We start from the raw sequence: 26,054 nt of genomic DNA on the forward strand, positions 1-26,054 counted from the left end.
CCAGAAAAAAAGAACTGTGGAATCTGAATGCACATTGAACCATACTATTTCTACTTTTGTTGTTTTGTTTTCTGAGGTTTTTCCCTTTTGTTCTGATTCTTTTTTCACAACATGACTAATGCAGAAATATGTTTAATGTGATTGTACATGCATATCCTATATCAGGTTGCTTTCTGTCTTGGGGAGGAAGGAGATGGAAAAATTCGGAACTCGAAATCTTATAAAGACAAATGTTGAAAACTATCTTTACATGTAACTGGGAAAAATATTATTAAGATTGAAAAAATAACAAAAATGTTAAAAGATTAAGATTGGGAGGAGAGGAAAGTGAAGGGGGTAGAGAGATTGGATGTTACAATGAGGGTGAAGAAGAGATTTAGGAAGAATAAGGCACAGAGAAGGAAAGGAATAATAGTTTAGGACAAAGACATTTTAGAGTTCTTTATCATGGAAGCAAAACAGCCTCAGTTGATGGCAAGTTCAAGAATGTGACCCATCCCTATGTATAGATCAGCTTCAGTAAGTCAGAGGAGTTAGGTTTGGAAACTACGAGCTTAGCATTGGAGGAAAACATTTATGCTGAAGTCCCCTAGTATATGGATAGGAATTGTAGTCCTTGAGATAGGGAAGAGAATGACCACAATCCCTGGATCTAGATACTAACCCTAATAAAGATTCCAGGTCATAGGATAGTTACCTAATAAAATAAAGAATTTTAGCCAAGTTATTTCTGCAATAAAGAGCCTCTCCTTTCAGTAACTTCCTCTTGTGGGAGGGTGTAGGAAAGAGGGGCTGATGACCGTGATAGTAAAGGGTCTACACCTGTCGGGCAGGTAACTTTACTCTGGGGTGGGTTTTCCTGAGGCTTTCTATCTAGAGAGGCAGCATGGCTAAGTGAGGGCTTTGAAGTCAAGCCTCAGATATAATGTTGGCCGTGGGAACCTGGACAAATGTCACAGAGCCCCTCAAGGTCCCTCGTCATCTTGGTGAAGTTCTTCTACTGACGATCTACATCTCTCTGATGAAATGTCAGGTCCGATTAAAAATTATGGATCTCTAGAAAAATGATTTGAGACATCGGGTGACCCTGACAGACTCAGACTCAGGCATTCTCATCCTGAAAACACATATTTTTGGATTCATTCCTTGGAGTGATTTCTTTTGCTATGAATTAGAAGAGATTTGTTTTTGTGGTTGTTTTGTTTTCCAGTGTGTGTGTGTGGGGGGGAGGGGGGGATTTATAGGAAAGAAAAAAAAACTCAATGGAAAAAATTAATTTGAAAAAACTGCTACAGCCTCCAGTATACATAAACCTACAGTTTCCTCTTTTCAAACCTCCCCAAGGACAGGAGACTCCTGGAAGAGTCTGCACTCCACTCGCCAGCCCGAGCCGGGTCTGTCCCTCGAGGAGCCCCCCAATGAGGCCCCCCCCCCCAGGGGATCCGCCCATGGCGAGGATGCGCCAGGGCCCGCGAAGGCCGTTTTAGAAGCGCCTCCACCACCTCCCGCGGCTTACTCCCCCCCTCCCCCCAACCCCCTCCCTACCTCCCCAGCCCAGGTGGCGCGCGAGCTGCCCGTTTAACGGTTCCTGTCGGGGCGAGACAGCGCCCAGGCCTCCTTGTAGGCTCCGCCCCCTTCCCTCCGCCCCTCCCCGGCCCCACCCCAGCCTCGCCCTCCCCCGCCCCTCCCCCGCCCCCTAGCCCCAGTCGGGATCCCGCTCCCGACCCCGCGGCCGCTCCCGGAGGAGGAGGAGGCAGCGTGAGGAGGGAACCGTGCCCTCAAAGGGAGGCAGGAGGACCGACGAGGTGGCAGCGCCGGGGGCAGGTGTCCCAGGGCTGGGAAGCCGCGGTGCCGCACCCGACACCCCGCCCCGAGCTCTTGCGGATCCTGAGGCGGTAGGTGGCCCGTCCTCTGAAGAGGAGGAGCGGGGGAGTGGGCCGGAGGGGGCGGGGCGCCGCGTCTGGAGGCTGGAGGGGGATGTCCCAAAGCACATCTGGAAGGGAAGGGAGGGGAAAGTCAACGTGGTGGGGGATGGGAGAGGGCGGTTACCCAGGTGGTCGGGCTCGGCGCCTCCGGACCCTGGGGCCCAGCAGCAAGAACCTGAGGGGGAGGGCTCGCTCTCTGTCTCTCTCTTCTCTCTCACTCTCAGGTGTGGGGATGTGCCCGTGTGCGTGGGTGTACACCCTTCTCATTCTTTGCGATGATTCAGAGTGGGCACTTATTAATACTTGTTAATTGGTTGAGTGGTATGACAAGATTGGGCTTCTTAGCGTCCCCCTCCCCCGACACACACACACACACACACACACACACACACACACACACACACACACACAGGTGTTTTGTTTTTTGTTTATAGCGTTGTTTTTCTCTTATATCAGGAGTTTCTTAACCTCTTTTGTGTGTCCTATTGCCCCCATTACCTTCTCGGGACCCTTTCTGAACGTTTTCAAATGCTTTAAGTACAGAGTAGGAGTACCAAGAAAGCCAATTTTATTGAAATACGAGTATCAGAATGTTTGTGTGTGTATTTAAAGTTGACAGACCCCAGGGGAAGAGACCGCAGTAAGAGAAACTGGGAAAAGCTGAAAGAAAAGGGCGCTTGTTCTTAAGCACAAAAGCCCGTTTTATAATGTAGGGTTAATTGACATTAATACAGAAAAGTGCTTCAGAAAAGTGGCTTTCAAGACTCAGCTCAAATCCCACTGGTCAGAGAGGAGCATTCTTGAATATCCCCCCCCCCCAAAAAAAAAAAACAAAACCTGCTGGTGTTCTATCCCAAATAACTTGGAATCTGTGTTGTCTATACTTATAAATGCAAATATTGGCTCACCTCTTAGAATGTAAGCTTCTTGAGGATAGGAACTGCTTCACTTCTGTCTTTGTCTCTCCAGTAATCCAGTACATAGTGGGCTCTTGGGAAACGATTTTCTTGCTTTCCTTTTTTTGCTTATTTAGTCGTTTTCAGTCTTGTCAGACTCTTAAGTGACCCCATTTGAGGTTTTTTTGTCAAAGATACTGAATGGTTTGCTATTTCCTTCTCCAGCTTATTTAACAGATAAAAAAACCTGAGGCAAACAGGGTTAAGTGACTTGCTCAGGGTCACACAGCTTGTGTGAGGCCAAATTTAAATTCTGCTCTTCTTGACTCCAGGCCTGGGGCTTTATCCACAGTGCCACCTACCAGTTTTGGCAGTAAATTAGCTGTAAATTAAATGGTATTTTGATAAGATTGTGTCCCTCTCCCCCTCCCTTTTCTTAGGTGTTTTCATTTTTGTTTGCATCATTTTTTTTTTTCTAAAGTGTGAAACTGTCTGAATTTGTAGACGTTACTTTCAGGGTAAAGGAAGACATACGACAGTCATCAACTAGGACAACATAGATGATTTCTACTTTCATTTATTCTCTCCTTGCTGTTTTCCTATTTGTATTTCACAGATTTATTAAGTGGCATTTAAGGTTTGTAACTGCCAGGCATTTTGCTACATTTAGGCATACAAAGACAAAGTGCTTTTTCTCCACTTTTCACATTCACTCATGAAATGTGCCATTAATTTTCAAGAGCTCTTAATTTTCTGAATGTGGTATACCAAGATTTTAGAGTTTGAGGAAATTAAATACTGCTTTCTTGTGGTATGGAAAAATTAATGGGTTGGTGAGTGTCCTTTTTGTTTAAACTTCTCCTTATCCTATTTCTCTCTTATTTCTTAAATGTTTCTCCTTTTTCCTGATAGCAGAAGGATTAATAACATATTTGTTATGGAAATTCATTTTAAGAGGGTATTCCTAGGCACCTGATTTTGCATATAAAACTGTATGCAAATAACTTTGTGCTTTTGACCTGGAATTTCACAGTATTTTAAAAGGGAACTTTGGGAATGCAAAAGCAAAATAGTCCAGTCATATATTTAATAAAATCTAAAAACTTAATTTCTGAGGTGGATGGCTTGATGATGGTAGGACAGGTACACTCCAGTTTATCCTCTGTTTTTTTTTTATCTGCAAATGTGCCTGTCTTCAAATTTTGGATTAATCACTGAATAGGTGAGTACCAAGTATCAGGCAGCACTTGACTCATGATTATAATTTATCCTTTTAATCTTTTATCTCTTTTCTTTAGAATTGAAAGAAAGTACTAGATGTTAATAGTTTCTTTACTACAACACTATGCAATGGCTAGTGTTTTTGGCTTACCTCAAATTGATGCGTGCGTATTCTTATACTTTTGACTTGCTACTAGTTGGGAAAAACTGTAGAGAATTCCACACTTATTATTTATAGACTCATAAATTTTTTTTTTTTTTTAGTGAGGCAATTGGGGTTAAGTGACTTGCCCAGGGTCACACAGCCAGTAAGTGTTAAGTGTCTGAGGCTGGATTTGAACTCAGGTACTCCTGAATCCAGGGCCGGTGCTCTATCCACTGCACCATCTAGCTGCCCCGACTCATAAAATTTTAGTGGTGAGACTAGAAATAATCTAAGCAAACCTCATTTTGTAGATGAGGAAACTGATGTCTACAGATCACAGAAATTGTCACCTTGCTCATGGTTTTATAGCCAGCTACTTAGTAGTATAGGTGGGACTGGAAACTAAGTCCTCTGACTCTCAGGCCATTGTCCCTACTACAATATGATGGTACTTAAAACACAATTTTTAATACATTTGTAGCAACAATCAATTATAGTCATCTATTGAGTTCATGACTATCCGGATCAAAATGAATTGATGTTTAAAGTTCTAAATTTCTAGCTGGAAAATTATAAATGCTAAAACTTTTAAACATTATCTTTTTGGTAGTCTTACCATTTGCTGCCAAATGTTGTATGTAGGATTCTGTTTCCCTTGCAACTGTTGACATCACAAATGCCTGCTCTAGGTAATACCAACTGTTTCAAGGAAAACTTTTTCAGTTCTGCATTCAGGATTTGTCCATTGAGTGAATGAGGAACTGGGATTTATGTAGCATCTGATGTTTTTTGTAGGCTTTATTAAGTTGGTAATTAATCCTTAAAAACTTTAGCGGTGAATTATAGATTTTGTAGTATATGTAGGTTTTCAGGTAACTTAGTATATCTTGACATGCTCCATTTTATGTGAAATCTTTTGTTTTAGCATCAGTAGGAGGCTTCCTTTTATGATATAGTTACATCTTATGTATATACTCAACACATTTCCACTAATCCTATATAAGCAACAAAGATAGCAAAAAGCTGCTAGATAATAGTATATTTTAATAGCTCTGTCAAAATGTTTATGAAAGCATAAGAAGAGAGTAAAACATTATGTGTTAGTGATTTTGGGACCTCATTTTAAAAGCCTTATGTTTAGACTTAAAAATTTTTAATTAGTTCTGTGTGTCAAAATTGTACTATCAAAAAGTATTGATTCAAGTATTTGTATTCTTTAGCAATTGACTAATAAACCATTCTTGACATTCTCTTTTGACAATATTAAATATTAGATAGAATAAACAGATATTCGCTTTTGGAATAATGCTTGTTTTATCACCAACTAGTAAGAGAAACTTTCAGTTTTTACTTTTTTTTTAACTTGTAAAATTTATATAGGCCTAATAAAGGGAATTATTTAGAGGTTGTGGTTTTAATCATTGGAATTATAGTATCTTTCTTCCAAAATTCTTTTCACAATAACTCACATTTATACAGTGTTTTAAAGTTCTCAGAGTGCTTTCTTACCCAAATCTTTTTTTTGTTTGTTTGTTTGTTTGTTTGTTTGTTTTAGTGAGGCAATTGGGGTTAAGTGACTTGCCTAGGGTCACACAGCTAGTAAGTGTTAAGTGTCTGAGGCCGGATTTGAACTCAGGTACTCCTGACTCTAGGGCCGGTGCTCTATCCACTGCGCTCTTACCCAAATCTTATGAGGTATGTAGTGGAACAATGCTCCCTTAGGGCTGAGATTGAGACTAAGTGTGGGACCTGGGGGTCTTTCCTAATTCCAAATCTTGTAATATTTAACTCTGCGGTATAGAAGAGAGCTGGCCTTGGAGACTGGAACACCTGGGTTTAAGATAAGCCTCTGATATATACTGGCTGTTTGACTCTGAGCAAGTTGTTCAGTGTCCCAGAAAAGCTCTCCTCAGAATTATTAAGCTTCAGAATGGTTGTGGAGCTGCATTGGGAGAGGGTTTCCTTACTTGGAGCTCACCAAAATAATCAAGTTACAGGTATGGACACAAAAAAACCCAAACAACAAAAAAACAAAAACAAATCCCCAAAGATTGCATGGCATTATTTTGTGAAGTAAATCGGTCAGCCGTTATTCATATTCACCTCGATATCTTTTCTTCCTTTTTCCCCTGGTGGAGCTTTCCTACAATAAGTCTCCAGTTTTTTGAGATTAAGAACGGTTTCATTTTTGTCTTTGTATCCCTAGTGCCTAGCACAATCAATGCCTAGCACATAGCAGATGCTTAATAAATATTTGTTGATTGCTTGAAAAGGTTGGCTGTTAAATTCTCGTGCTGAGAAAAAGAATGGAAAAATAAGATTTCTCTTCCAAGGGCTCCTTTCAAGCAATCCTATGTGTGTGTATGTATATATACACTATACATATATGTGTGTGTATGTGTGTATACATATATATACACATACCTATATGATCACCTACTTTCTCTTCTTTCCTTCTAGTCATAGGAGAGGTTTGCCTTTTTCTCTCTAATGCTAATAATATTCTATGTTCTTGCTCTATTCTTGCTCTATGCCCCCTACCTCCCTTTATATTTTCCCTTTGCACATAATGGCATCGTCCTGTCTTTCTACAAATATACATGATCCCTAATCCAAAAATGAAAACAAAGCTATTCCTTTAGCCTTCTATTCTATCCAATTGTGTTACATTTTCTTTTCTTGAAAATTGATAAATATGTATACCAGCTGCTTCTTTGTCACCCATTCTCTCCTTAAACTCTTCTAATTTGGCTTTTACCTCTACTGCCTTATAGAAGTTGTTTTCTCAAAGACTGCCAGTGCTCTCACAAAATTCAGTAACTTTTCCTCCCAGTCCTTATTTTCTTTGACCTCCCTACAGCATTTGGTACTATTGATCATCCTATCTTATTGAATATTTTCTCCCCTATTTGCTTCTTGTATCACACTCTCTTAATTTTGCTGTCTCTTTAAATTTTGTCTTTGTCTCCTTTGCTGACTGCCCTTTTCATAAATATTTTAAGGTGGAGGGAGGTGTTTTTCAAGGTGTTTTTTTGTCCTTGACCCTGTTCTCTTATTTCTTCCTTATTCTTATTCATTCCCATGTCTGTGTAGATGTTTTTCAAATCTGTATTTCTTCTCTTAACTTCTTTTTTGAGTTTCAGATGATCATCTACTAAGTCTTCCTGGATGTCCTACTGCTAGCACTTCAGCATCATGATGTCCAGAGTGGTTTTATCTTTTTTTTTCTCCTTAAACTTGCTCTTTTCCTCACCTCCCATTCATTGTTCCCATCAATACATTGCTACTTAATCATCTCTAATCTTGGTGTTATCTTCAGGCATCAATTATTATTAAGTGCCTAATATGTGGCAGACACTATTCTAGCTGCTGGAGATACAAATACAAAAATGAGTTATACCCTGACCTCAAGGAGCTTTACATTTTATTAGAGTTGATACAATATAATAAATAAGTACAGGATATATATGTAGTGTGTGTGTGTGTGTGTGTGTGTGAGATTGCTTGGGGGAGAAGTCAATGTCACTAACAACTAGTATAATCAAGGTCTTTTGAAGGAGATGTCACTTGAGCTGAGTCTTGAAGAGAGTTAGTAATGTGGAAATATGTTTAATGTAATTGTATATGTTTAACACGACTATATTAGATTACTTGCTGTCTGCAGAGGGGGGAGGAAAAATTTAGGACTCAAAATATTACAAAAATGAATGTTGAAAAATATCTTTATGTGTAATTGGAAAAAAATACTATATTTTTTAAAAGAAGAGAGTTTGTACCAAGGCACAGGAAATGGAATGTCTTGTAAGGGCAATAGCAAGTAGGCCAGCTTGGTTGGAATGTAGGGAGGGAAGGAGTAATGTGTAATCAGCTTGGTAGAATAAATTGGAGCCAAAAGTTTTCTCCAAATGCCAAACAGTGGATTTTGAATTTTATCTTACAGTGGGGTGGGGGAGATGAAGTAAGTATATGGTATTGGCAGAGTCAGACCTGCCTCTTAGGAATTTCAGGTTGCCACCTGTGTGGAGGATGAATTTTTGTGGAGAAAAGACTGGAGGCAGGAAGGCCAGTTACTAACTAGCATACTGAAATAGTCATGAGGATCTAGACTAAGGTTGTAATGTTACAAATGGAAAGAAGTAGGTGGATGTTGAACATGTGTAGATTTAATAGGGCTTGATGATTCCAGCTGAATAAAGAGGTAAGATGACTATAGTTTTGAATCTAGATGATTAGAAGTACAGTTGGTGGCCTTACATTGATGAATGAAGAAATATGGAAGGCTTACCGTGTGCCAGGCACTATGCCAAGTACTGAGAATGGAAATGCAAACAAGCAAGACAATCCTTGTCCTCAAGGATCTTATATTCTAATAGAGTGAGACAATACATTATAAGAGAGTTGTGGCTGGGGGAGGAGTCATGGGGCTCTTGATTGACAAGTCTTTTCTGACTGGTAGTCTTGATTTTATTACTCTTCTCAGAGTTAAAGTTGGAAAGAAGTGTGGGACAGTCATATAGTGGCATAGCATTGAGATGGTCCAGGAAAGTAGCATGGTTGGTCTGAATCTGTAGCAAGATTGGTAAATTCTCACCAATCATGAGCCCATGGCCCCAAGCCTTGATGGAGACAGGGAATTTGGGACTAGAGGTAGGCTTTCTTAGAAAGATAATATGTATTTGTTAAGTTTGAGATACCCCACAGGTCACCTTCCTAGCATTCAAGGCCTTCCACAGTTGGCGGGTGCAACCCTAACCTTTTCAGGCTTATTTCATATTCTCCTCTGTTTATTATTTTCCCCCCTGGGGCATTGAGGGTTAAGTGACTTGCTCAAGGTCACACAGCTAGTAAGTGTCAAATGTCTGAGGCTGGATTTGAACTCAGGTCGTCCTGAATCCAGGGCTGGTGCTTTATCCATTGCGCCACCTAGCTGCTCCTTCTCCTCTGTTTATAGTACATTCAAATTAAACTGAAGTACTTTGTGTTCTTGAACACACCCTGCCCTTTTTACTCATATTATCTATGTCTGGATAGCCTGTTTTCCCCTTTTTATCTTTTTAATTTCTCCCCAACCTTTAAAACTAAACTCAAAAACTCTCTGTTCTTAGAAATCTTCCCTGTGCCCTTCTTTTGGCAACAGCCTTCTTTCTTGAACTTCAGATAGCATTTTGATTTCCAACTCTGTTGTACTTAATCATGTTATAAATTGTAATTGTGTTGATGTCTTATTCTTGTATAAGCTCTACTAGATCAGTGATCATATCCTATCTAAACTTGGCATCACTCCATTAGCAAGCACAAATATCTACACAGTTGGTGCTCAACAAGTATTGTTGAATTAATTTCAATCTTGAAATTGGTACATCTTTATTCTTTTTTTTTTTTTTTGGTTTATTTTTTGGTGAGGCAATTGGGGTTAAGTGACTTGCCCAGGGTCACACAGCTAGTAAGTGTTAAGTATCTGAGGCCGGATTTGAACTCAGGTCCTCCTGAATCCAGGGCCAGTGCTCTATCCACTGTGCCACCTAGCTGTCCTGGTACATCTTTATTCTTATAGAAATAATATGATTACTTGGATTTATAAAATTCTATGAGCTCAGACAAATAATGTTAATGAGAATTTAATTTTCTTAATTAAGACATACTATATAACTATAATTTTTCTTTTAAAGTATGGAACCTCAAGGTCTTTGTGATAATGGAAACCAAAAAATTGATTGGTAAACCGCTTCAGCCAGCAAGACCAGTTAGACATCTGTCTTCTCCCCATGGTGAGTAACTTTTTGGTGCTATCTATAAATATTTTGTCTGTTTTCAATTAGTATTTAAAAGGCCTAACTCTTCAAAGTACTATATTGTTATTGTGTGAAAGTTAAATAAAAACTGAAAGATTCTCTAATAAATATCTGAAATATTAAGAAAAATAAACACTACTTAATTTTCCATTACCTCATAATCTGAAAGACCAGCAAAGGTGAGAGGTAAATTAGCACTTAACTAAAATTAACCTTGTGTATTTTTGTTTCAGGTCTCATTTTGGCAGATCACTGGCTCCTGCTCAGATCAATACCCCAGCACAAATTGCGCAAATTGACAGTGGTCACTGCAGAGTCTTATTGGAGAATGAAAAATCCTTGAAAAAAAATTAGATGTATAAGTGCAGTTTAATGATTATTGTTATAAAACAGCACTTATAGATTCTGTGGTGATTGTGATGTCATAACTTTACTTCAGTAGAGTTTAGGGCTATGCTCTGAGCTGGAACAGGTAATCTGACTTCTGGAAACCTAAACATAGGAAAATAGGTAAGTTTTAAGATACATTATGTAGAAATGCCTCTTTTACCCTTTTACTCTCGGAACCATTAATCCACAAAGCTAACTTTTTTGATTGATTCCTTGGGGAAATTATTTTTTTTTCTGGCATGTTAAGAACTTTTTGTGAGCCAATCTAAAGTAGAAGCTTATCTACGCTTCATGCATATAATTTATCCTGTTGTACTACGTACTGTTGTATACAGATAGCTTTCATATATGAAATTTTGTATTTCAGTAGTTTATAATTATGAGATTTACCTTGATAGTTCATTTAGAGTAAGGGTGCTTAACATTTTTGTGTGTAAAGACTCGTTTGGCAATCTGGTGAAACCTGTGTATTCCTTTTGAATGCATAAAATAGATAGGATTAAAAAGGAAACAAAATATATTGAAATATAATTGTCAATTTTTTTTTCTAAAGACATGTTTGCCTTAAATTAAGAAACTCTGACTTAGAGGAATTCCAACCATCAAATCATACTCTATAGGTTCTTTCCTATGTTTAGGATCAACATTGGTTTTGAGGGATCATAGGATCATAGAGTTAGAACTGTAGGGGACCTTAGAGACTATCAAGTTCAGCCCCTTATTAGATAGGTGAGGAAATTGAAGTTCAGAGATGGTGAGTGACTTGCCTATAGTTACATAGCTAGTGAGTATTGAAGCTGGATTTGAACCTGGGTCTATTGATTGCAAGTCTAGTGTTTTATGCACTATACCATGCTCTTTATTCCATTTTACCTTTCCTATTACTTTACTGCAAGTTAAAGAAAACTTTTTAACCTTCTTTTTTGCTACATTTTCTACCAGGCTAGGTGCTGGATTGACTGACTGACTGGATGAAAATAATTGCATTTTTAATAATTATTTTGAGTAACTCAATATTAAGTCTCAAATAATGTGCTCATGTGGAAGATCTTTTTGCAAACTTATTTACATTTTGTTTCCTATTTGATTTTGGAATCACTTTAAATTTGAAGAATGTAATCATTTATTTTCATTCTACATCAAACTCGTATGTCTTCAGGGATTAATTATATGATACTTAAAGGGAAAATTCATTGAGAAGAGTAAGTATCCTAGATACAGATTTCTGTCTGCTCCAGCCAACTATTACTATTTTATTCAGCTGTTCATATCAAACCTACAAAATAATAAAAACAAATGAAAATGGAAAATAAGAATAAAAAATTGATGCTATATTGTGTAATGTCAGTATGTGTGAGAAAAATCACTATAACATGGTAGCTGAAATGCAAGCACCTAACATAATAGGGCTCCTAGTTCGCTGGCAATTTAATATCAAAGAATTAATGATTCATAGACTTATTCTTTCTATACTTCCAGTTCATTTTCCTACATTTGGACAGTATTCTTATTTTACATGTATTAAAATCAATTCTATTTGGAAAGCTCTCCAAGAATGAGATTCCTTAGCCAATATAAAAACTAAAACTATGTATAAATACATTCATTGATAGAAAATATTTTCTTGTAGTTAACATAAATTCCTTATTTTTAAGCCTTTTTCTTCTTATTCTCTTCTCAGGGAAGATGGACTCAGCTAGCCACTCTTCTTTATATATTAATCCAAGGAACCCAAGAGGCATTTACTTTTGTTTTACTAAGAATACTGTAGGCACTCAAGTATTAAAAACAATGACAGTTTTCTCATTAAGTTTATGGCTTTTGCTTAGTTATATTTCTTTTTTACCTCTTAATAAAGGTAATGCCTTGTCCCAACAGGAGCAGCATTCCCTTTTAATTTTCAAAATGAAAGTCCATGCAGTACTCAGTGTTTACAAAGTGGAGTTGGCAGGGTAAGTTTTTCAAATATTTAAAGAATAAATCATTGAAATTATTAAAAGAATTTAAAGACATTCATAGGCTAGGTGGTCCAGAATAATAGTTTTCTTTTAATAGAATAATAGTCAATGTAGTCATTTTTACTCCTCACTTGGTTTCCTTCCCTAGTTGGAGGTGAGAATATTGATATATTAGTGGCGATTACTGTACTGATCTATCTATGCTTCTCTGACTTAGTGCCTCCTAATTTCCCCCAGAAGGAGTAAAATAAACACACAAATGACAATAGAAAAGTGCAAAATGGAAATTCTATGATTGAAGTACCCACAAAATGCCTTGGAAGTTTATAGGAGGAAAGGATCACTCTGTGTGATTGCAAAAGAAAAAAAAATTCCTAAAGGAACTGGCCTTTGAACCAAGTTTGTCTTTATAGAAGATAGCTGAAATTCTATCCCTCTTCCTAATTTGCAGGTATGGGAGGCTTTGAATGTAGAACTTTGCAAATAATGTCAAACTTGGTTGATCTACTCATTAGTTTTGCTGAACTGTGTTTTTTAAATTATTTTTTGTTACAAGGGATGACTCCTGTGCTTGTCATTTATTATGTACTATTGTCAGGCACTGTGCTAAACACTGGGAATATAAAGAAGAATAAAAGATGAGAGTCCCTGATCTCAAGGAACTCACAGTCTAATGTGGGAGGAAAACATGAAAAAACTATGTACAAATATATATACATATATATACAAATTAAATTAGATATAATCATAAAGGGAAGACCCTAACATTAATGGGGATCATGAAAGGCTTCTTATAGATGATGGGATTATATAACTTTACTTGAAGTTTTGAAGCTAGGGAGTCTAGGAGGTAGAGATAAGGAGGGAGTTTTTCTACCCATGGGAAAAACCAGTGAAAAATGCCTGAAATATGGAGATGGAATGTCTTGTTTGAGGAGCATCAAGTAGACAGTTATCACTGTATTACAAACTATGTGGTGTAAGAAGACTGTTAAGGTAGGAGGGGGACCAGATTGGGAAGGACTTGAGATACCCAAAAGGGAATTTTTATTTTTATTTGAACCTAGAGATGATAAGGAGCCAGTGAAGTTAATGAATAGGGAAGTGATATGGTCAAACCTGAGCTTTAGGAAATTCACTTTGATAACTGAGTGAAGGATGGACTAGAGTGAGGAGAGACTTGAGGCAGAGAAACCAATTGTCAGGCTGTTGTAATAGCTCAGGAATGAGACAATGAAGTTGTTCACCAAAGTGTCAACAGTATTAAAGGAGCAAGGAGATGTTATCAAGGTAGAGTGCATGAGACTTTGTAAGATATCGGATATGAATGCTGAGAAAGAGTGAAAAGTCAAGGATGATACCTAAGTTGTAAGCCTGGGGAACTGGAAGGATGTTGGTGCCCTTGACAGTACTATAGAAATTCAGAAGTGGAGAGGATCTGGGGGAAAAACATAAATCCAGTTTTGGATTTGTGTCAAGTTTAACAAGTTTATGGTACACTACTAGGATCCCAAAGACATCCCAAAAAGAGAAAATGACCCATTTGTACAAAAATATTTATAGCCGCTCTTTTTGTGGTGGCTAAGAATTGGAAATCAAAGGAATACCCATCAATTGAGGAATAGCTGAACAAGCTGTGGTACATGATTGTGATAGAATATTATTGTTCTATAAGAAATGAAAAGCAGGATGATTTCAGAAAGCCCTGGAAAGACTTGTATGATGAACTGATGTATAGTGAAGTGAACAGAACCAGGAGAACACTCTGAAGAGTGACAGTAGTATTGTTCAGTGAAGAACTGTGAATGACTTAAGTATTCTCAGCAATACAGTGATCCAAGACAATCCAGAAGGACTAATGATGAAGCAAACTATCCACTTCCAAAGAAAGAACTCATATTAATTGATTGAATACAGACTGAAGCATACTATTTTTCACTTAATTTTTTTCATTTTTTCTTTTATTCAAGTTTTTTATACAAAATGACTAATATGGTAATGTTTTACATAATTGCACACGTATAACCTATACCTGATTGCTTACCACCTCAGGGAGGAGGAGGGAAGGGAAGAAAGGAGGGATAGAATTTGGAATTCAAAACTTTAAATAAAAATGCTTATTAAAATAAAAAAAATAAAGTATTTGGGAAAGCCTTTTGGAAAGGTGGATAATAGGTGGAAAACAAAAAGACATATCTTAGGGACACAGATAAAAAATTCTGACCCCCCCAAAAAGTCTGTAGTACATCCGGTTTGAAATGACTAAGAGACAGAGATAGGTTAGTTAAGTAGATCTGAGAATCAACATAAAGATAATAATTGAACCCCCAGGAGGTGATGAAATCAAATTAAATAGTATGTAGTTTACTTATTAATTAAGCCAAAATCTATGCTTTGACATTTTAGGTTATTAGAATGCATAATTTTTAATAGAGATATGTCAAATATTTGAAATTGTACTTTTTAAATCCCCAATTTATTCCTGTTTAGCAGTGTAAGACTAATGGAATGCAAACCTTCACTCAAGGTCTTAGCCAACCACAGCAGCATCAGTCTCCAGTCAAAAAAGGTAAACCTGTCCCTAGATCCCCAATTAAAGGTAGTATTTTTGATGTTAAGTTATACCTAGGTTAACATACAGTTGTTAGTCAATGAAATTTAAAATTTGCCTAAAAACCTTTTGTACTCTAGGCAACTTGCCTGGTCCAGCTTTAGATTTTCTTATTGTTGTATTTTGGTTTTCTGACATTCCTCTTTATATTTCATGAATAGACAGTTATTTTGGAAACTTGAGCCTCAGATTTCCAATTATTTCTAACATTGTCTTGAGATTACCAGGTGAAATTATGATTATGTTGTCTCGTGGGTGAGATACTGCTTGAGACAATTATAGCAATTAAGTACATGGAAATGCTGGTTGTGAAGATTTACCCTGTTGCTATTTTTGGTGCTTTTTCTATGTTCTGTATATCTTTTAAACACAGTAAAAACTTAACCAATTCATACATCATTGATTCAGAATTTGTAAAGATTTGTCCATGGACAGATAAATTATCTTGTGATAATATCTTTGAAAGAAAGGTTTGCTTAAAAATTTATAAAATAATTTATAAAATAGCAAATAAGATTTTATATGGCATGCTTAAACTACTTAAGAAAACAAGCTACCTTAGCATGTCATGTGCAAATGCTGCTGCTTCTAATTACCATTTATTATGTGGCAATTAAAGAGGAAACATTTATTATTCAATAGATATTTTTTACTACCATTTATGTTCATGATATTGCATTAATATGTGTAGGACTGAACATAAAAAACATTTCTTTAACTTCATTCACTTCTGAAAAGAAATGAACACGTTGGCTGAAGTTTTATTTTATTATAAAATGAAATAAAAGAAAGGCACAGCAACATTCAAATAAAAAGATGTTAACATGTATTGTCTTGAGAATAGATATATTCTACTGATGATATAAAAATTATTTTTAGATCAGTGGAGTTTCCTGTATTAAGTAGAGCTGAAGCTAACAAAGTAAAATTAAAACAAATAATACCATTAGTTTTAATTTTGCATATTTCTTTGAATAAGAAAATAATAAAAATATTATTAAAGTAAGTTGCCAGTAATAAGCTATGTGAGATGAGGGCAGGAGAAATAGCAAGTGAAAAAGAGGTGGTATAGCATTTTGGGATTTTGGACAGGTGGTGCAAAGTGGTTGCTTTATATGATATGTTATGTCCTTGTTTGAAAATTGAATTAGGCTTTCATCTTGGCTTGATTGTTCACTAGCTATAACCTTAGACAAAAGTTCTTTCATCTGTTTCTTATTTCCCATCTGCAATTGGTGACAATAGTAGGATTTTTATGAAGATCAATTGAAGAAAACTATTAACTGCTATATCATTTTGAGGTAGTATTATTATATTTACTTAGCTACAGAATAGATATTATAGCATATGGTACTTGTGTGGTTTCCTTTGTTAATTTTGAATTTTTTTCAAGATAGTATAAATGGAAATGTGAGTTTGAAGTAATTAAGTATTTGCTCTCCCAAGGTACTAACTAAAAGGCTGACGTTTTCAAGTATATTTCATATAACTAAAACTTCTAATATTTTTTCAACTCATATCAAAGTTGTATTTAATAAAAACTGTAGCACTGTGGCACCAAGGAATGCTTATCTATGGACCATACAGAGTTGGTTAGAAGAGTTCCATTAGTAACTATTCCCTCAAGCATTCACCCTCACTCCAACAAACTACTAGTCTTTCTTGGGCTTTCTGGCTTGTGGCTTCATTGATAGGGAAAAGGAATAATTGAAGGGAGTTGGTCTATCTGAGGGAATATTTATCAACTTGAACTTTTTCCTCCAAAAATAGTTTTTCCAATCTATAAAACAACAAAATGTGCCAAGAATTTATCTAGTAGGAAATTTTATTTAGTCAAATTCTAATTGGTGTTTAATATATGCAGAAAGAATTAAATATAGCAGAGATTTCCTGTTGAAGCTTTCAAGTGTTTCCATCTGTAGAAAGAAACCAGACTTTCTGCCTGATCATCCCATTGTACTTCAGAAGCCAGTAAGTTTTTTTTTAATCAATTCACTTCAACAAGTATTGATTGGAGTGTTTATTAAATTTCTAATTCTTTGTGATTTTATATCTCTCTCCAAGCCCAGGCCAACATGAAACTCTCATGGTTAACAAATAAATTGATATTTTTTCCAGCTATGGCTTTCTCGTGATATTTTTAAAAGTGTGGTAGAGAGCAGGGTTTTAAACTCTTACATCCATAGATTTGCTTAATATTTTGATAACTATATTTTAATATAATTGGTTTTCTTTGTTATTATCTATTTTATTTTATGTATTTAAAAAATTCTGAAAAGGGACAAACAGGTTTCATCAGACTGCCAAAGGAGTCAGTGACACAAAAAAGTAAAGAACTTCTGGTGTAGTGGATTCTTGAGTTGGAGTCAAGAATACTAGGGTTTGAGTCTTGCTTTGTACACCAGTTAAGGGACCTTGGGTGGTTAACCTCTATGAACTTCAGGTTTGGCTTTATAACATGATAACTCCTGCTTTACAGGGTGGTTTGAGGCTCAAATGAGATAAAAGGCAACTATCATTTACCTTTTTTTCTTCTCTAGACTAAACATCCCTGATTCCTTCTACTGTTATCATATAGTTTTCACACATGACATCTAGGGATAGATATAATAAAATTTTACATATAGGAAACAATAATTTCTTCTCTTTATTTTATATTATCTCAGACATAGACATCATCTAGTACAACTGCTATCTGAATAATAATCCCATTTATAAGATGTCTGATACTTCCACTTGAAGATTTTCAGCAATGGAGAACATACTACCTTCAAAGACAGATCATTCTAATTTTAGACAATTATAAGGAAGTTGTTTTTTCCATTTTGATATTTAACTGAAACCTGAGTAAATCGATCCTAATATATTTTATATGACAGCTCTTCAAATACTTGAAGCTGGAATGCCTTTCCTAAATCTCATGTTTAGACTAAATATCTTCAGTTCTTCCTCCTGATCTTTGCATGAAAGGTTTTTCTAAATCCCTTCACTGATTGCTTGTATTTGCCCTCCTCAGTTTATTGTGCTATTCATTCTAGCTGATATGCTCTCCTCATCATTTCAATTTAGTGAAATGTCACTTATCCTTAAAGACAGAGTTCAGATTTTACTACCTTCATGTGTCAACCTAGTCAAAAATAATCTCTCCCTCTTCTACATATAATACTGCTCTTTGGGTACTTTTCATATACTGCTTTGTATTGCAAGTATCCATGCCTGATTTAACCTTTTAAGAGTATAACTACTTCGGAGTAGATAGAGACTGTAATTCGCTTTATGCCTTCTGCCATAGCACTTAAAACAATTCCATTCACATAAAAAGCACACAGACATTTTTATGTGAACCATCTTGAATTCTTCAGAGGTTTGTGAGTTCATTGTTCAGTGAAAGTCCAGTTGAGAAGGAGGTCTTTAAGTAGTAAAATGAAAATGTAAGGATACAAAGAATTAACTAGATGGACAAGGCTAAGTTACTCCCCTATTTTGAACTTTCCTTTTTATCAAAAGATGTTTGAAAGTGGTATGAACTGACTGCATATGTTATATCAGTGTTAAGTCCTTTAGTCTGTTGTGCTTGTGTAGAATTTTATAGTTGAATTCCAAAGAGCTTTCATTTTCTTTTCTATTAGCAAATCATATTCTGACCAATGCAACATTTTTATATTGTGTTTTTGACTTTTTCCTTAAGTATAAGGTAATAATAGGTCATTGATACAAGGTTTTAAATTGAGTCAAAACTAGAGGGTGGCCAGTCAACTTTTTTATACAGAGGGACAATTGTTATGGAGAAAGTCTTCACAGGTCACATTATTCAAATGTCTTTTAAGTATTATGTATAAATATATGCAAAATACTCAATTTCCATTGTTTGGAAAATATGGAAGTAGAAACTAGACCAAATCCTTTTTTACTATAAACATAACTAATTGTGTTGAGCTCATTGACACTTGACTTTTTTTGCCCTTACTGGGAAACTATCTAATTCAAATTACTTACCTGGAACCATAAGTCTAAAATATTGGAAATGTTTGAAGCATTCAGTGTGTTATAGATCCTATTGTACAAGGAGAAAGGACTACTTGTTTTATTTGGTAAAAGAAGGCAGATTTGGAATCAGCGGCCATAAGTCATAGAGAAGAAGATTCCAGGTGACTAGTGCTATCCAAAAGCAGATTATTTGCCTTCAGAGGGAGTCCAGCATTATCAGAAGTCTTTTAAGAAGCAGATTCTCAGGTGATCACTGGATGGGATGTTTTAGAGAGTATTCTCCATGACCTTTGAGATCCTTTCTACCTCCAAAAGTCTGTACTTGGAAGGAATCTTAAGGAAAATTTTTCCCCTCCCATTTCTTTTTAAAGTGTGTATGTGTGTGTGTGTGTGTGTGTGTGTGTGTGTGTGTGTGTGTGCTCGCGAGCGCGCACATGCACACTGAGCCACAGTCATTAGATTGTGAGATCCTTAAATGCAGGAATGGTATCTCCAGAGTTTAGCACAATTCCTAGCACATAGTAGCCACTTAATAAATGCTAGTTGACTGGTTGCTTCTTTGAAGCAATGTCTCATTTATATGAGAATATACAAACAATAAGTATAGGTATTTATTGATGAAAGACTTGTTTCTTATCTGCTAGCTTGAGCCAGGTGAATTTTTTGATATTTTATTAGATAAAAGCAAACTTTAATTTTTTTCCCCATTCCATTTGCTTCCATTTCCCTTTTGTACTTAAACCTTGATCTTCCTCTCATCTACAAAATATTTCATATCATTCCTTTATCTTCTATTACATGTTTACCTTTCCAAACTTGAGTTCCATCCAAATGATCATGTTTTGTCTCTATCACCTTTGTGCTTCTTACTTTCTTTCCAAATCTCTTTATTTTAATCTTTTCTTTCTGTTTTTTGCTGAAAAATAGCCATATCCCTCTTGTATCTTTTCTCTCAAAGCAACTTAGCTTTCTCTCATATAGAAATGAATATAGTTGCCTTTTTTCATGGGCAGTGACAAAACTAGGAGGTTTGGGCAATGTGAATGCAGTTTGAAAACACTTAAGAGGAAGAATAAGATCCCTTCTGTTTTGTTCTTCATCATGAAGGTTCCAGCCTGGAGAACAAATAAGTCTTTTCCTGTTTGAGGTATACTTAGAACTTTTTCATTTTCAGAAATTCATATAATCTCAGACTTGGAAGGAACCTCAGAAAACATCTAGTTCAACTTCCACATCATCTCTAGAAGTGTTCCCCACCCCCTAAACTATAAGGGGGACTCCTACTTCCCATGGTAGTCTTTTACTTTGGGATAACTTTAACCATAAGAAAGGTTTTTTTAATATTCCATCTAAACTTATCTCTGCAATTTCCACCTGTTTATCCTACCTTTGCCTTCTGGTCCTAGAACAAAGAATTATTGTGTCTTTTCCAGCTCTTCAAATACTTTGAAAGCAGCCATCATCCCACTACTAAGTCTCAGGCTACATATCCCTAATTTCTTCTATGAATTCTCATATAGCATGATCTGAAGACTTTTCAAAATCCCAGTTGCCCTTCTGTAGCTCCACCTTATCAGTCAAAAGCCTTCTTAAAATTTGGTGTCCAAAACTGAACATAGTACTCTGCATGTTGTCTGAACATAGCAGAATGTGGTAGAACTATCATCTCCAAGTCTTGGATGCTATGCCTTTTTGAATGTAGCCCCCAAAATCATAATAAGTGTTTGAAAGTAAACTGGCATTCTGGGACAGATAGACAATAAAGCATTTCTTCTCATCTGTGTAAGGTATTTGAGATTATTGTAATATTTGAGCCAGAAAGCAGACTTGTCTTTGGTCTGGGAGTTCTTAAAAGGGACACATGTGGTTTGTGAGACAGACTAATAAGGAGTGAGGTCTTCAGAAATTGAGCAGCAACAGGCATATAACATCCTTATATTCTCCCAGGACTTAATGAACTTGAATGAACTTAATGAACATGAAAGAATTAGTGGCACTATGATAAAATGACAAATAGACTGAAAGGACAGGCTAAAAAGGAATATATATATATATATATATATATATATATATATATATATATATATATACTACAAATGATAGTATTCGTTTAAACAAAGGTAGCAAAAAAGAAAATACAGATCACATTTCAATTGGTTAAAAAAGGGCCGTTCTCCTGTCCAGTAGATTGTTAAATCACAGTAATCTTAGAGGAAGGTAAACATTCATTTATGTAAAATCCAAGTGACTTCAAACAAGTTACTGTCTGAGCTGATGTCCTAACTGTTCTAACCTTGCTTGCCCTTTTGGTATATATTTCAATCACATTCAGGTTCTAAGTCCTTATTAAATGTTATATTAAATTACAGCATTAATATTTCTAATAGTTAGAATAAAGCTCTTCTTTTAGGTCATTTTTCCTCACTTCTTATTAACCCAAACATTTTTAGGAGGGTCCTCGTTAGGTCTTTCTCACTCCAGGCCTTCATCAGTTCTTGCCTACACTATTGCAATAACTTCTCAGTGGGTTCTCTGTTTCAGTCTTCTCGCATCTCTTTATTCATCCATCACACAGTTGCAAAATGATTTTCCTAAAGCTCAAGTTTGATAATTGATTTCCTCTAGTGAGTGGTTCCTTTGGCTTCCAGGATCAAACAGAAACTCCTCCATTTGGCCTTCAAAGCCCTTTACAACCTAGTGTGATTCCATCTTTTTAGGAATAGTGTAGGACATACTTTATGTAAAGTATAATAATATATGCTTCAGGCAAATTTAGCTTTCTAATTGTTCCTCACACAAGATACAAACCTTGCAGCAATTAGAATTGGTCCTTTATATGCAAATGTTTTGTATTTTAATGTATTTACACAGAAAAGCTGCATTCCTGAACTGTATTCAAAGCAATGTTTTGTCCTATTGAATATAATAAAAATTGTTTTATTTCTAGTCAAATTACTTCCAGACCTTTTAACATTATGTAACCGTATGGTTTATAATCAATTTACTCTGCCATATACATACTAGGCACTAAATTTAAAATATTAATTTGATATACAATTAAAACATGTTAATATAGGTTTTATTTATTGAGAACTTTCTTTTGTGTTTCAGGAAAACAACCAAAGTTTTAAGTAGCATTTATAAGAACAGATGATTTTGAAGATAAAGAATCGTTCATTTTATATTTTGGACACCTAAAAATGAAGTGGATCTAGTAACAATAACTGCGATGGACTGTGACAATCCAATTTATTTTTCATTTCAATGGTTGACTATTTGGTTTTTCCCTAAAATGAGTAAGATTATTTTAAATTATAAAGAACTTTCTTTCTAATCAGCTTCAGCTTTTGCAGGCAAGCAACTGCATAATTTGGGAAATAACACTGGAAAGTAGAAATTGACTTAGTTTTGTGGGAAGACCCAGTATTTATAATTTGCACGTTACTTGCAATTTTTTTTGTTTTTCATCATTTGTAATAATGGAATGGAAATGCAAGCTGTAACGATTCTCAAATATAAAATATTTGCTACTATATTATGTATATAGTACATAATCTTTTGTTGCCTTTAAAGTTGCTTTTATTCTTGTTTCCAGTAACTTTATACCAACACTTGAAAAGATCTTTTGCAGTCTCCTCAAAGCCATAATTTGATTGAACAAATTTAATGGTGTGGTTCTCAAAGACAAAGAGGAGAATTTCTTATAGCCACTTCCAACCAATTGGTCATTAGGTTGTTGGACAGTAAACATTGTCTTGGCAGTCCTAAAATTATTAGCAGAGACAGACTAATTAGAAGCTGTATTAGTGATATCAAATGGAACTATGGAGCTGAAAAAAATACTACTTATATTATAGATAAGACTATATGAAAAATAGTTCAGAGTTTTTATAAACAGGACTATTTCATAACCAAACAAGAAAATGTTAGGGATTTGTATGGTTGCACATGCATTAAGCTTCAACGCTTTATTCAACTCTAATTTCCTTATAATGTCAAGAAAGTATTTGGATGAAGCATTTAATAAGTAAAATTCCTAAAATTAAACTTTTTTATACTATGAATCTTCTGTAATGAAAAGGCCACCCCAAATATTACTGGAAAGCATTTTTCCAGCTCAAGGTCAAAAAGCCACTTACCAGTTATAGAACCATTATTTTGAGGAGGTTCATCTGGATTGTTCCCCCCCCCCGCCCCCTTCACCTCCCTTTTCCCACCGAGAGAGAAAATAGCGAACATTTTTTGTTCATTTTTCCTGGGATGGGTCAAAGGAACAGGAAAGAGTGGCTTTCTGCACCAGGAGCAAACTGTTATTTGGCAAAGGGTAAAAATGGTGTTGTAAAGGTAAGTGTCAATCTCTCACCTCCATTAAAGGGATCTCAGTTGGTAGAAAGAATTTCATTCTGACAAAAGGTTTTTAATTTGATTCAGCATATTCCTCTTCTCTTCAGCTCTTAGAGCCATTTTCCTGAGATCCTAGTTTTTATACCAAAGTCTTCAAACTTCAATCCCTTACTCACCTACTCTCTCCAGGAAAAGGTTCCTTCTGAAGTGCTGAGAAGGCATTCATTTAAAATCTAAAGCCATATTTTTATGATGAGCTGTTATATATAGTACTCTTTTAAAACAACAGCTTTTTACTTTGCTAATTCCTTCTATCTATATAATAGTTTCATTGCAATCAGAATTGTCATATGTGATTAAATTCTCTAACACCTTAAATTGCCTTTTCTTATGAGGCCCTTTATTGCTAATTATAAAAAGATATAGAACCTAATTTTATGTATTTTTGGAATCTAGTAAGCCCTTATGCTGAATATCTCTTGGATAAACCATTGCTATGGGCAGAATGCTTATAATGTCGTGCTACCATGGGCCAGACATTGAAGACTACACCGTATTAAAAGACTTGATGTGGTACCTGAATCTGATAATGAAAAGGACCAGCTGGAGCAATGGCTAGCCCTTATATATTACTCAGCACCTATTTTGGGGCTGCATTTTATCCCAGCCATTTGAAACCAACTTTTTTCGAGGGAAGATTAAACAGAAATTGTGCACTGAGTTTTGTTACGGTGATAAAATTCTGATAGGTTTTCAAAGTCAGTTGATCCTTTGTTACTGTAAATATTCACAATAAGACTGCAAAGACTTTTTATATTCTGTCTCTTTGCCTTTGTACATATGTATAGCATGTTTAAATAATCATTGTACATCTCCAGTAATGTTGCGCTTTGCTTTGTATATAAATTAAAAGAGTTGAGAGAGTTATTATTTTGTAATGTTTGTCTTTAATAGAATTGGCCAAGACAAGTATTTTACAGACCTAATCCATCTAACAATCAAAATAGACTGCCTTTATACCTTGGGGAAATTCTAAAATATCTCAAAAATGAATTTAATTTAGGCTAGATGAGTATTGATGGGGACACACAAGACTCTGTGGGTGTTTCAGAGTTATGATTATATTTCAGAGTGTTTCTGTTATCTATAATTTTATAGTCTTTAAAAAGTAGTTTTTAGATTTAGCTTTTTTCAATCATATAAGGATGAAAAGATCATTGAAATTTTTCACTTTAAATTACTTTCCCCAAAGACTAACAAGTCAAAAAGAATCCTAAAAAGGGGCATATTTTTTAAACAATTTTATGTGTGATGAGTTTTGGTTATAAAAGTGGTTATTTAACATTTTATGAGCTTTCAAAGAATGGGATATACATTTTAAGGAATATAGAGATTACATTGCTGAAGACAGGAGATTTGTCGTTAAGTTTAAATCATCATATTAGATGGTTTCCCCATTGACTGATACTCTCCCATTTCACTCAGCTTTTTTTGTATTTCACATTATTAGTTTATTTTCTTAGGTTAATATTCAGTGTTTAAAGCATTTTTATGTCAGCTGAAATTTAAAATGTTTTTTCTTCACATTAGAATACCATCCCACTAGTTAGTTACATGCTATAATCAAACACAGTATTATTTTGAGCCAGATCATCCTAAAGCATAAACTATTCCCTGGATCCAAATGTGCCTAATTTGTAAGCAGGATTGTGCCAAATACTCTTCACTTGGAAGCTACATTAACCCTAAAACAATAAAATTACTCATATTATTCATGAAGTACTCATAGTACCTTAAAAGTTCCTTACCAAATTGTACTCTTAACTTCTCAAAGAATTGTTTTTTTAAACCTTAGGAAGATCTGGCTCATAATTTAAAAATGGACAAACAGATTACATCAAAATCTATTTTATGGTTTATATTAACTTACTTAATATGACATAAGTACACAAATTTTGGTGCCAGTATCCTTGGGATAGGAGTGGAAAATCAGTACAATACAAAATAAACCATTCACAAAGAAATTCAAAAGATCCAGGTTCACAAGTACCACGATTAAACATTTTAAGGATATATGACCAAAAGAGAATTTGTCTAATGAAGAAGTAAAATAATTCCTCTTAAAATTCTCTTTAATGTTCTGTAATATATTCATAATTTTGTTTCTGGTAAGAATTTTTTATATCTATACCTTTTAAAAGTACCATACTTTTGAAAACCATATATTGTTTTAGGATAGTATATAAGCAACATAATTATCATTAAAATAGTTAACAAAGGAATTAAGTTTTTAAATTTTAGCTAAAATTTGCACAGATAAGGAAGGACTAGAACTCACAGGTTAGAAAAATGTACATGTTAAAGAGAACATTGAATTCAAATATAGAGTAGATTAATATCAACAAGTAATGCTTGTTAAATGAAAGCTTCATTGTTTGTTTGGAACAATGAAGGCATCTAGTTGTTGTTCAGCACCCACCATGAAGCTGAAAGGAAAAATATAATTTTAGTAATGAAGGCAACTTCACAGTTGATAATTTATTACTCTGTGAAATGTCAATACATGAGTGAGAATAAATGATTTCACCTACCCTTCTTTGATGCAGAGGAAGAAAGCCAAACAAGTTCATTATAGCATTTGTTCCACATTGCTTGCATTGTATATAATTGCTTATATATAAATTGAATAATAGAAATAAGTTCAAGTCTCACTTCTATGAACCCTTACAAGATTACTTGATTAAATTCTTTTTCCTTTCTAATTTGGTCACCTAGGGCATTTTTC

At 35.3% G+C, this 26,054-nt stretch overlaps 2 protein-coding genes across 4 annotated transcripts in view; one reads left to right on the top strand and one right to left on the bottom strand.

Annotated features, from left to right (window-relative positions):
* The first annotated feature begins 1,702 nt into the window (after positions 1 to 1,702).
* Positions 1,703 to 24,196, top strand: C1H8orf88 (chromosome 1 C8orf88 homolog). 3 transcript variants are annotated; one of them, XR_006354075.1, is made up of 6 exons: positions 1,703 to 1,895; positions 9,857 to 9,955; positions 10,213 to 10,489; positions 12,248 to 12,321; positions 16,803 to 16,909; positions 22,037 to 22,062. XR_006354075.1 is itself a non-coding variant. In XM_043975892.1 (6 exons), the coding sequence occupies exons 2-6, from the start codon at positions 9,883 to 9,885 to the stop codon at positions 22,058 to 22,060; spliced, it is 357 nt and encodes a 118-aa protein (XP_043831827.1). In that variant the 5' UTR covers positions 1,703 to 1,895; positions 9,857 to 9,882; the 3' UTR covers positions 22,061 to 24,196. The 3 variants fall into 3 exon arrangements, 2 of the variants coding, with proteins under 2 accessions (XP_043831827.1, XP_043831828.1); XM_043975892.1 differs by lacking the exon at positions 10,213 to 10,489 and adding an exon at positions 14,818 to 14,896 and having other exon boundaries at positions 22,037 to 24,196; XM_043975893.1 differs by lacking the exon at positions 10,213 to 10,489 and adding an exon at positions 14,821 to 14,896 and having other exon boundaries at positions 22,037 to 24,196.
* The window catches only part of NECAB1 (N-terminal EF-hand calcium binding protein 1), a 219,486-nt gene continuing 215,422 nt past the window's right edge, over positions 21,991 to 26,054 (bottom strand). The window contains exon 13 of the mRNA XM_043975891.1: positions 21,991 to 25,755. Within this exon, the coding sequence (XP_043831826.1) occupies positions 25,727 to 25,755 (29 nt within the window). The 3' untranslated portion in view covers positions 21,991 to 25,726. The remainder of the gene's footprint in view (positions 25,756 to 26,054) is intronic.

Source organism: Dromiciops gliroides, chromosome 1, assembly GCF_019393635.1.
Source record: "Dromiciops gliroides isolate mDroGli1 chromosome 1, mDroGli1.pri, whole genome shotgun sequence".
In the NCBI taxonomy this organism is placed as follows: Eukaryota; Metazoa; Chordata; class Mammalia; order Microbiotheria; family Microbiotheriidae; genus Dromiciops; species Dromiciops gliroides.